The sequence below is a fragment of the Glycine soja genome, chromosome 11 (genome assembly GCF_004193775.1).
Source record: "Glycine soja cultivar W05 chromosome 11, ASM419377v2, whole genome shotgun sequence".
Lineage (NCBI taxonomy): Eukaryota > Viridiplantae > Streptophyta > Magnoliopsida > Fabales > Fabaceae > Glycine > Glycine soja.
This window is the reverse complement of record NC_041012.1, coordinates 41,791,729-41,804,969: the sequence shown is the minus strand read 5'-3', so window position 1 is coordinate 41,804,969 and position 13,241 is coordinate 41,791,729. Positions and strand designations below refer to the sequence as shown.

The 13,241-nt window shown below is 30.0% G+C and overlaps 1 protein-coding gene across 1 annotated transcript; it reads right to left on the bottom strand.

Annotated features, from left to right (window-relative positions):
* Positions 1–1,697: 1,697 nt before the first annotated feature.
* On the bottom strand, positions 1,698–3,532 carry LOC114375410 (protein trichome birefringence-like 19). The gene is made up of 2 exons (XM_028333184.1): positions 2,891–3,532; positions 1,698–2,596 (listed from the first exon to the last, which is right to left on the bottom strand). The coding sequence occupies exons 1-2, from the start codon at positions 3,305–3,307 to the stop codon at positions 1,820–1,822; spliced, it is 1,194 nt and encodes a 397-aa protein (XP_028188985.1). The 5' UTR covers positions 3,308–3,532; the 3' UTR covers positions 1,698–1,819.
* Between the last annotated feature and the right edge of the window lie 9,709 nt (positions 3,533–13,241).

Sequence of the window (13,241 nt, the reverse complement as noted above, 5' to 3'; positions counted from 1 at the left end):
CATTGCTGCTCTAGTAGTGCTATGGAACCGAGGAAGCTTCAACTTGTACAAAATAGTACTTAAAAATTAAATAGTAACAAATTTATTAAATAAAATTTGGAGCGTGTTACACGTTCGCTGGACTTGGCTCGATGCATAAAGCCCACTGAGTCCAGAGTGTAATACTATTGTTTAAATCAAACGGACATTTATTACTAATTTGCTCTTAAACTATTTATTGTGGCAATCATAGTGTCTGACAGTACTTATTATGCAACCAAAAAAAGTCAGTCCTTATTGCCTTGGTTATTGCCCTGCAACGTTCTGTTCTGAACTGCTCAAGCACTGACTCTAATTATACTATCAGATCAAAATACTTCATACGGTATAATAATATATTTTGCACGTGTTAGATGAACAATATGGAGGGTCTTGCCTGTTTTTTTATTTCCTGTGATTGATGCATACAGTACTATTTTCATTTTAACTTTCCACATCTATCTTTCGTAATAGATGGTTTTTATTTCCTGTGACACGCTAGAAGTCATCTCTACTTGAAATACCATAACACAGTAGCATTTTTCTTGCCAGAGATTCAAATTGTCCAGTGCTTGATTGGTATTGTTTCCATTTGGAATACTACTTACAATATTTTTTCTTGAAATTTAGAAGAAAACAAAATGATTACATGATTAAGTTATCATTTTCTTTATATTATATGTTTATAACATTTTATTTTTTCATTTTGTACCCAATTTATGATATTTAGGAAACATGTAGAGAAAGAAAGATAAAATTAAAAAAATATTTTTTTTATTATAAACTGATAAATTGTAAACAGTTTTAAAAATCAATGGAACGATACTGGTTTAACGAAAAAGAGCTCTAAGGAGCAGTTGAGTTGATTAGGTTCTTATGTCACTCAATTTATTAAAATTTGATAATATATACTCAGCCAACTAAATACTGAAAGGATTAAATTAAGCCATCCTAGACTTGGAGGAGTATGTTACTGTATAAGTTTCTCTAGGACCATCGTGACCGTAGAACAAAAATTCATTTTCTAAAAAGTAAAACCTGAACGTTCGCGATTAATTTTGTCGTTGTTAAGGCAGAATTAGCCCGCCTGTTCACCCAACACTAACTTTAGAATGCGAAAAATGTTTGATAGATACTAGAATGCGATTAGAAGAGGGACTGAGACAAATAAAAATGTTTTTACGTGTGATTAATTCAAGTTACTGTATAATTAACATAATACAATTGCTATAGATTAAAAATCTAATTAAAATATACGGATACTATGGAAAAAAAATTCACACTATGATCATCCTCATTTTCTAGAGGTATCCTCTTGTTAAAATTGGAATAATTTAACAAAAACAAAAAATCCTAATTGATTTATGACTGATGATATTCAGACTATCATCCAATCATGAATAATTTAAATCACTATATACATTATATAAATTAAAATTTTTTATTGAAGATAATTCTACTCAAATTGAATTACATATTTTGTGAATAATAAAACTCTTCCTTTAGATATTTAATGCAATTAGATGTTTAAGACTCATACTTGTCTGTTGATCCACAGTTCGGTAATTTAGATTACTGTCAATAGTAGAATTATTAAATCTTATAATAATTATTTTAAAATTCAATATTTAAACTATCTGAGCAGTTTTAACTTCCAAGAAAAATGTTCCCGTCCGCCCTATTCAAATCATCAATCCCATTTATTCACTATCCTGATTCCTGAATAACTATTTGTTTGGGGTGTTGCAAACTTGAAATCACCTCCAACAATTCAAAATACTACAGATCATAACATGTTACCTTAACGATGTTTTTCAGCTTCCAGTTTCATCAAATACAGCAAAAACTCATTCCAAGTGTCAACAGCACCTGGCAAGCACCAGTGAACACAGTCATTCAAATTCAAATTGCTATTCTTACCCCCCACAGGCCTAAACCTACCGGGGTGTGCGTCTGTCCTCATCCCCATTGCATCAGTTATATCTATCAAACCAAACCGCAAACCCTTTTCTATCGCTATATTAAACTCCTCCAATTGTATCTGATGCAATGCTTCCACAATATCACCATTTTCATAAACCCCTTTTTCTTCCAATGGCTTTGTTCGGTTACAACTCCCACCTTCATTCCACGCCCCGTTCTCAAAGTGTTCCGGAGAATGAGTCACCAAAAAAGCCAATCCCTTGAACCCTTCAAGCTTTCTGATTGTCCTAAAAGCTGTTCGAAACGCCTTCTTGTACCCATAGTAGTTAAGCTCTGAACTGTTCTCGCATTTTTGACACCCGACAACTTGCCTATTCTCGTAGAACGTTAATGGTCGGAAGAACCACTGTCCTGATGAGAAGACCACAAAGTCAAAATCTTTAATTTTGCTGCTCCATGCTTCATCTGCTTCATCTAGATAAAGCTTCGTTGGGCTATAGGAACCAAGACCAGTGGGATCTGAGTCGTTGAACTTCACTAAAAAAGGTGACCACATTGTTGTAACTGTAAAATTGTAATCAAGCACGAACCACCATCTGAAAAATATGTTATCGTTGGATGTATATTTCGCTGTAATATCCTCAGGATGTGCAACCTGGTATAGTAAATGAATAAATAAATAAATAATCACATCTATGAAACTAGTTCAAAAGGGTCAAGTTAGCCGTTAGAATATATGATAATATATTCCGATTTTATATAATTGTTATATATATTAAGTTTATATGTAGTTTTATAGTTGATATATTTATTACATTACCTTTCATAATGTAATCATGCTCCAAAAAATTGGAAAAAAAAATCAATAAAGGGGAAAATAATCTAATTGTAATTCGAAGGATGGAAATTAATCAATTAAGGGAACTATTCTGAATGATTAATTACTTACAGTATTTATGAGGCACAGTAAGGACTCTAGTTGATTTGTGGCCATTGAGTCCCCAACAAAGGCCATTGACTTTCCTCGTACTAGCTCCAGGAACTGTGTTGCATCAAATAGTGGAAGCTCACAATCATGCGGTTTCCACCTTAATTTGAGGAAATCTCTGTCGGGCCTACCATTCTTGATGCAATTAATCTGGTCTAATATAAAAGGGCAGGTTTCGTTGTTGTAGTAAGGTTCTTTGGGATATGGAACCCAGTTTCCGGAAAATATGTTGCATCTTCTTGTTTCTTTGGTTTCCAAGTTGGTGGCATATGTCTTCGGAGATGGTTGAATGAAGTTTCTGAACAGAGGAAGGAGTAGCAAGATGAGAAACAGTGTGAGGGGTAACAGGAACGCACCTTTGGGAATATTTCCTGACATTTTCGTTGCCTCAAACTTCAGAACTGGACCGACGCCTGGATTAATCAGGAAGCGTTGTGCTAAATAGCATCTACCCTTCTATGCTTTTGGAATATTATACTACTACTACTGATCTACTACTCTGAATCTGTTGATAGAGAGGTTAAGTGGTTATTTTATTGCAGATATCTGTTCTGACTTCTGAATGTGCATTGATTAGCTGCTGGAACCAACTTTGGAAGCTTCAGCTTCTTGGAGTTGGAACAGATGATAATTAAGTAAAACAGAGTATGAATAATTTATTAAGTTAATAAGTTTATTGTAAAAATAAAAAATAAGTACAAAATATTACTTCCTCCTTTTCATATCTTATAACATGTTTGAGAAGAAGAAAAAAATTGTTACAAAATATATTAAATATTTTTTCTAAGACCACTCTTGATCAGTATTAGCTTCTTCTCGTGTCTTTACATGTTTTAGTTTTTTATTTTTTTCTAAAACATTTGATGATTTAGAATTTGGATGTCCTATTAATATATGTTCTCAAATATATCGTCATTTAATACTCATTACTATTAGTATAAATATCAAAGATTATGGATATTTTAGTCTAAATATAATATTTTTCAGTTTCATTAAATATTTTTTTAAAAGATAAAACATATTAAAAAATTACTTAATATTTTATTTAAAATTTGATAAATTAATTACATTTCTTAATATATGTGTCAAAACCTTAAATATTATATAATCCTTAAATATTATACAATCTGAAATCAAGGAAGTTGATAACTGTTAAATATAAGTTATTTTGATGATAAAAATATATTAAAAATATCTTTAAAAATATTTATTTAGCAGTTATCTTTGCCTTAAATATTAAGATTTGATATTTTTCTTATTTATGATTTGCAGATATAAAAATGAGAGATTAAAAGAGAAAAAGATCAAGAAAATATCCAAAATATCAAGAAGTCTCAAGAAGATATGATTAAAAGCAAAACAAATTCAAAAGATATCAAAATTATAAATAATAAAGATTTTTTTGAATCAGACCCAAGTCCACTCTAGCAACTATACAAAGGAAGTCAAGTCAAGGAGAATTCAGGTTGGCAAGAGCTAATCCATGAAAAATTATCAGTGGGAGCAAGAGTTACAACCCTAAAACCAATATGAAGAAGAAAAAACTTCTAATATGGATAATTTGTTGATGCAATACAAGGAAGTCATTGAATCTACTCAACCAACATTTAAAAGTCTAGAAATTCAAGTTGGGAAGCTAGCAAAAGAAGTGACTAAATTTATGGCCAAAAGAGAAGAAAACTTTGTAGAGGTTGAAGCTCATGAGGAAAGCCTTGTAAAAGAGCATGACTCAAAAGAAAAAGATGAAGAGAAAAGTGAGGAAAATACACAACAATGAGAGAAATACTCACAAGTAGAAATTCAACAAGTATTCTCCAAGTCAATACCCCTCCTCATCAATTGATTGTCAAGGAAGAAAGGCATGAAGAACATGAAAAAGCCTTAAGTGTCATTCTTTCCTTGGTCACTAGCACATCTCTTGTAATGATATGGAATGTGTTTCCAGAATACATGACTTTCATGGCGTCTCTAGCTAAGAGGCGAAAATGCAAGGAAGATGTGTTCTACGTGACCTTAATGCCACCTTGAAGGCATTTGACTCATCAAGCTAATGACGTTAAAGAAGCGCTTACTAGGAAGCAACCCAGGATTTCTTACTTTATCTCTCTTTTAGTTAATCACATTTTGTTTTTTTTTAGGATAGTTGTGTTATTTCTTTTCTTTATTTTGATATTTTGCATTTTGATTTCAACAATTTAATTCCAGTAGTTTAAATTTAGTCATTGAATAAAAATTACATGATATTTGTGAAGTCACTATTTAGGCTTTTTCTCAAGGATTCAACACTTGAAATGTTGCATGACAATTTTGAAAATATTGGTTTCCTGGAAGCAAGAGTCAATCAAACAGTGGAAAAAGGTTAGCTTGATGGGAAGAGATCATGGTCCAGTAAGCCAATAACTTTATCTTGTCCAGGTGAGCTGTGTGAACTTAATTATGAGAGAACGTGTGTTTTTAAATTCCTAGTTTTGCATCATTCTTAGACTATTAGATTATTTGCATAAGGTGGATATGATCAAGGCTATGTTTCTTTTTATTTTAGTCACTCAGCCAAAAAACCAACCTGTGATGAATTTATCCCTTGCACCCCTGTTGAGCCAAAAGTAATAATGATTTGTTTGAATAAACCCTTGAGCCTAATTTTGATACCCTTGACCTTGTTTTAGGGTTCTAAGAGAGTATAAGGGTTTCAAGTTATGATAAGTCCTTAATTTGGGGGATTGCTAAGGGAATTTGCCTATAAAAAAAACAACACACAATAGGGCACCCTAAGAAGCTTGTAAGCCCAAAATATTCTTATAAAAAAAAAAAAGAAAAAGGATTGCAAATAAGGGCAGAAAAAAAAAGAGGTGCCAGAAGTGCTAAGGTTAAAAAAAAAAACTTTGAAATAAGGGCAAAAAAAGAGAGGTGTCATAAGTGTCAAGAAGAAAAGTGCTATTAGAGGAATGAAAGCTGAAAAATAAATAAGCCTAAGCAAGAAATAAGTGAAAGTTTTTCTAAGGATGCATGCTCTTTTATAATCCTAAGTTTTTGAAATCCCAGAAAAACCATGATTTCTTGTTTAGCCAGGCCCCGTTACAAGCCAATAAAAATCTTTAGTGATCCACCAAGTGTAAGTAAGAATAACTTTAACTGAGATGAAATACAAATTTGGAAACGTTAATTGCAGGTCGTAGATATTTAAACACTCATCCAAGACACTTGTGCGCAGAGAGAAACACTAAAGCGTTGTGAGGAAAAGTGAGACAAACTGACCTGATTGATTTCTGCTACTAACCAATTCTATCTCAATGTTTGTTTGTGCTTCCATTGCAAGATTATGACAAATGTAGAAAGGACTAGTTGAAAGAATTTATAAAATTACAGCTATGGAAAGTGTTGGAGCATTCAGAGCTTGCTCTCATTTTTGTTTTTGCTTGGGGACAAGCAAAGTTTTAATTTGGGGGATTTTGATAACTGCTAAATATGAGTTATTTTGATAATAAAAATATATTGAAAATATCTTTAAAAATATTTATTTAGTAGTTATCTTTGGCTTAAATATTAGGATTTGATATTTTTCTTATTTATGGCTTGCAGATATGAAAATGAGAGATTAAAAGAGAAAAAAATCGAGAAAATATCCAAAATATCAAAAAGTCTCAAGAAGATTTGATTAAAAGCAAAACAAATCCAAAAGATATCAAAATTATAAATAAGAAAGATTTTTTGGCATCAGACCCAAGTTCACTCCAGCAGTTATAAAAAGGGAGTCAAGCCAAGGAGAAGAGACACCACCACAGAATCTGAAAATCATTTTCTCCCTTTCTTTCACCCATCTATACCCCATCCATTGTAAAGCCCTCAATGGCCATGAGTGGTTAAATCCCTAGTTAGGGTCTCGCAGGCCTAAAAACCAAAAGATGTATTGTAAACTTCATATTTGTCAATGCAAACAAGTGTTTTCTTTCCTATTATCCTTTCTTACTTTTAATTTGATGTATTATTCATCATTGCATCATCTTTGAGGGTTAGGTGCTCGAGAGAGGATAATCCTTAATAGAAAACAAGGAAGGTTTTGCATGCATATGTTTTAGGAATTAATCGCTCGAGACAAGATAATTTCTAATAGAACTAAAAGAAAGAGATATCTTGATAAAATCATTGTTAGACATAGAGTGATTGCATCATGCTCATGCATCAAAGCAAACATCTAGAATTAGAACTTCATGCATTTCATCTATTGAGTCTTTGCAAAGACATTTGGGAGATAGATAGGTGAGATAAGTTTGTCATCGTTGATAGCACCGGTGAGAAAGACCCCTAATGGGCAAACTTAACGAATATCCCAGGAATGAGGAATGAAATAACTTCTGCTATCTACTCACTCTTGCCATTGAGAGGGGATGAGTGAATACCTGGAAGAGAAAGTTATCTTATTCCCGGGATCAGGGCATCAACTGCTTAATTGAATTTATAAGTTCATACCCGATAGCAGTAGCCAATGTCGGAAGAGGAGCCGTTGGTGCTTTAGTTCTGTAGCTCTTGCCTGAGACGAAAAGTTGGCAAAGGCTTCAGACGCGGTCTCCGGTCTCCCTTTTTGGGCACGCGCCAATCGGTCTTAAAGCCTCGATGTCCGCTAAAGAAGATAGAGATCGAGAGATGTGACTTCATAATGATTTAGAAAGACAATCAATAGTTGTTTTAAAAGGCAAAGGTTGACTTTAATTAGTAGGCTCAAGGTCAATTTATTTTTGAGTTCCCGGCCCATCAGGGGCAAGTATTTTAACAAATGTGGGTAAGAAAAATTCACCAAATTGATAGAGAAAAACCTAAAATCATACATCCTAGGCAGATAAGGCAGGCTAGGTCCTAACATTATCAAATTTTGATTTTATTTTATTTTTATATTGTATTTTTATCTTTTACTTTTCTTATCTTATCTTTTATCTTCTATTTTCTTTTATCTTTATCATATCTTAATTTAAATATTTTATCTTCTCTATCTTCTATTTTTATCTTTAAATCTTTTATCTTTTCTTTTAAATCTTTATCTTATCTAATATATTTCTTTGTCTTTATTTTAATTTTTTTATCTATTGCTTTTATATTGAATTTGTATTAATCTAAGTATAAATAAAGTCCATGTGAATTCGACACTCGAACGTCCGAGTACTTTACTACTTGTGATAAATTTGATACACTTGCTATGGAGTTATGGGAAGTAATAAGTATTTTAATGTTTCAATGTAATAGCATCAATTATTATTTTTACATATATTCTTAGTGTAATATTAATATTTAAATTAGTTTTGTAAAATTTTGTGTATTTACTCCTTTGATCTCATAATAATTGCCATTTTACGAAAAAAAATAATAAACAAATGAAAGAAAATAATAATTTTACAAACATAATCTTATAATTATTAATTTATTTTTAATTTTTATAACTCATCACTAAAAAAATAAGTAATATTATATTAAAAAATTAAAATGACAACTATTATTTTGAAACTTATTTTTTTCTTACAAGAGAATTATTTTGAGTAAGAGGGAGTATATTTTAAAGATCTTGGGAACACTTTTTATTTATTGAAAAACACATGGGAATATATTTAAAAATTATAGAAAAGTGAAATTTTTGCATCTGAATAAAAAATATACTTCCTTTATCTAAAAATATAAACCAACAAAATTAACTAATAAAAAGATGAAAAAAATATTAATTTTACCAAAGTAACATTATTATTCATACTACATTGAAAAATTGAAAAATTAAAGTGACATTTATTTAATAGGAATATTGATGGAAAAAAATAATTAATATTAGATTAAAAAATAAAATACAATACTTATTTTTGAATTTTTGCTTTCAAATGCGACACTTAATTTGAAATAGAAGAAGTATGAAATAATTATTAATATTTATTTATTTCACTCTCTTTGTCTCATAATAATGATCAAGTAAAAAGAAGAAAATATCTAAAAATAATAATTATTTTAATTTTTTAATGTAACATAAATTATTTTTTATTTATATTCTTTATAATATTTATAATATGAACTAAAAATTATTTAACAATAGAATATTAGTTTTATAAAAAGTATTTTTTTATCTATTTATTGATTTTTTTCTGATTAAAATAATTTAATATGACAAAGGGACGAAGAAAGTAAGTACTACCATAAATGTTTTCTAATTGAATTTAGTAATTTATTATCCGCAGCTGATTTAATATGTATAATAAATGTTTATTAAATACTATTCAATTAAAAATACTGTACTTTAAATTTTTCTATGATAACTTATAAGTGTGCAGGGCTCTTTTTCCTAACTGTTTATGCACCGCCTCGGTAAGCTACAACTTCAATACAGTACTGTACAAATAAAAATTGATTAGGAGAGAGATTGCATTTAATATTTGGCACATGTTACAACTTACAAGGAGGAAATCTTGGATCCTGATTTAGTGGGATTAGGTATTCCATGGCGTGGTTGGATTATTCATAATAGTAGAACCTACTTCTGATTCTGATTGTGCTGTACAATAAGGATTATAACCATCAATGAGAGTTTTACAATCGGATTAAAAAATAACCTGTCATGAACCCAGCTCATGGCCTTGCAAAGAGCCATTGCATCAGCTTCAACAGGCTGCAAAATAACTTCAAAATTTATGGTCCTGACTAAGATGAACTGATTCAACTCGTCTCACAAACACATGTCAAGACCGACACAGTGCAAAATACCTTCAAAATTTATGGTCCACCAAATTGCCCACAACAACATAGCTATTTTGTTCAACACATCTTTGGGGAGACTTTGAACAAGTCTAAAAATCATATCAGTAAAACTATCAGAATTTTGCATATGGACCTGGATAGTGTCTCACAAACCAGCTTTTTTTTTCATACAGAAATGACTCTTACACAACCCACAAAGTAGTGCCATTCATTTTCCAGAATATTAACACAAAAAAGGCAAATACCTGAACAAGAAACACCGCAAAACTGCAAATTACATCTCGTGGGCAGGCATCCCTGAGCAGTCCTCCACAAAAAGACCTTAACTTTGTTGGGAACACACATCTTCCAAATTCCATTTTATTTTCTTATAAAAACATCTTCAATTATGACTTTTTTTAGGTTTAATAAATTGCAAATAAGATAAATTAATGTCTTAGACTTGTCGAGAGTCTAACGTTATCTTGCATTGGAAGAATTTTGAGAACCTTACTTTATCTTTTCACATACATAATCAATAAAAATTGCAAGTACTAGTAGTTGGTTTGCGGAAATGTTTTTTTTTTTTCATTTTTAATCATAAAATTAGTAGTATCTTATTCTAAATTTGTATTTTTGTTTTTAAAGATTTATATAAGTATTATTAAAAACATTTTTTTATTCATTATATCTTATATAAATTATTCAAAATAAGAAATAAAATACATGATAGTATTTTCGTAATTTAAAGTGATAACAGAAAGTAAAAACAAAATATTTTTTAAAACTAAATGAATCCTTATTTTTATGAATTTTTTTAAACATATTTATTTTCACATTATTTTTTAATAAAAAAGGAAAATAAAATGTAGTTAATATGGAATCAACAAATCAAACCTTTTAAAATGATTATAAAACACGGATGAAATCCAGATCATCCATGTGATAGACATAAATACTTATTACTATACTACAACAACTTTTATTTTTATTTTGGGAATTTAAGTATTAATTGACCAATTCTAACTTAAAGTGATCTCCAAATCTGTATTACAATCTACGTAAATATAAATTCAGCACAATTGATCTAATAGGTTATAATCAGCGGGAATCTAGGAGCGTATCAAGGCAAGTCATTTTTATTTTGCATAATTATTTAAATATTTAAAATTTAATAAATAATTATTTAATAAATTTTAAAAAATATTTTTATTAAATTTATGAATAAAAATAAATGTTATATATATTTATTAATATTTTAAAATAAATATTAACTCAAAAATACATTTTATATATATAAAGGATCCCAAGGTAAGAGGGTCAAGACCCCTGTTTGTCTCCCTTGGATGTTATAATACTTTTCCCTATCAAAATATTAAATGGGTTGTATTAGGTTAAACTTCTAAAATGCATTGGATTTTCTGTTATCCATTTGACCATTTATTTTCTTTCTCTATTTTTTCTTTTTTGAAGAATCTATTCCTCTAATTTTGTTCTTCCAATACCTTTTCACAAATTCGGCTCTTATTGGGCCTGTGTCTTTCTATTCGTTTGATATGGACTTTTATTAAAGCCTCCATTTAATATGGACTCCTTCACTTGGGGAGGAAAGAAAATATTCCACTACAGAACTCCAATAAACAGGAAGTTACAGCAAATTGAATCTGCAATCTATATGGCCTTGGCCTTGAGCCTATGAGTATGTTTATGCAAAAAAGGTTCTTGCTATCAGTCCTTATGCTTCATATTATAATATTATAGACTTAAAATCAATTATGGACACTTTCTTAAAATTTAAACTTTTTTATTTAAGCAAAGATTTTATTGAAATGCCTAATTTAAGTACAAGATAGCCCGACTCAAATAAAAAGATACAAGCTTACATCCAAAACAATTTCTAAAAATCCCCCCAAAAAACCAAGAAAACATGGCATTCACCAGGTGTATATTGCTGATGAACATTTACGTACATAAATAAATAGTCCAATGTTTGATATTTGATTATTAACTATAATCTATAAACATTTACTTAGTTTAAACTTCTAGACTTCTAGTCAAGTAAGCTATGCTACTGTCTAGCCTTTAGAAAACTCGAGAAATTAAAATGTTCACATGTCCGAAATAAGAAAGATACACAGTAAACCTGTAATAAACCACTAGTGGGGTCACTGCTTCAGCTTTGAAACTGTCCACACACACTCATTGCATGCTTCGGCATTTCTAATCCATAACCAGCTACTCTTTCTTTTTTTGGATAATCAAACCAGCTATTAGCTATATATATAGCTTATGAAAGGTATTTTTGGTGTAGATATATATATATATATATATATATATATATATATATATATATATATATATATATATATATATATATATTTTTTTGCCATAAATGATGCATATGATGGCAGAGACATTTTTCTGACGGATCATCTTTCTTAAAAGACAAACCACTGCGAGATTTCAGTCACATATGAGCTTTCCCTTTTCTCTTTTCCACCCAAAAACGAAAATTAAGGAAACCATACAAGGAATCAGTTGAAAATTTTACACATTGACCTTAAACCTTTTGCTTTTTTCTTACCCCATTTGTTTCAATCATTGATCAAACAACGTAGAATTTCAGATCCTTGGCGGTGCCCTCATGACATTACAAGTTACAACATGAGAAAGAAATTCTAAGGAGGGCTTGAAGGAAGAGACATTGGAAAGCTGGCCACTTTAGGAAGAGTAAAAGAGTGTAGCATTGTAGGGTCCATACTATACTATACTACGCCTGAAATTTCAGCAATTAATTGGAGACAAGTGAGAAAGATCGTGGGGGCCAGTTCACGTGGTTTTGCTATTCTCTCACTTGTGTTACGGGATTTAAAAAGCATTTTGATAATGACTGGGGGATTTTCTCTTCAGAATTTCAAATCATAAAGCAACTCATATTCAGTGCATCACGAATATGCCAACTTTGCTTTCTTTTCCATTTGCATGACTAGACATTACTACATGGCCGTTAAATAAAGCGATTAAATCGGCCACAGATACATTACCTAAAGATAATTAAACTCTCCAATTTAGGTTTATATTGCTTTCAACCAGTCTTGTCTATAATTTGGCATATCGATCGTAAGTAAATTTTTTGTCTAACCCTCCAAAACATATCGCTATGGTTGATAAAATTATCCGAAAAGTTAGCGCAAAAAGTTAGTTTAAAATCGAAAATTTAATTAACAGTAGAAAGTTAATTACTAGTTAAAAATTATTAAATTAGTTCATTGAATTTAATAGTATTGTAGTTTGTGTAGTGCATAAAATATATGTTTATTTTATATAATTAAACTTTATAATAAATAAATATTTTAGAATATATAAATTATATTTGAAATTTATGATAAATTACTTATATTGTGATAAAGGTTATTTAAATATTAATAATCTTTAAAAAATATTAAAATTCATTTTAACAATAAAGGAGAAAATAATAGATTAGAAGAGATAAGACATTAAAAAATTTCCTATAAATACTTGGGGTAATGAAAAACTCCTAAAAATGTTATTGTTGAATAATAGCTTTCAAAAGCACTTTAATTCAAGATATTTTTTCTAATTTATATAT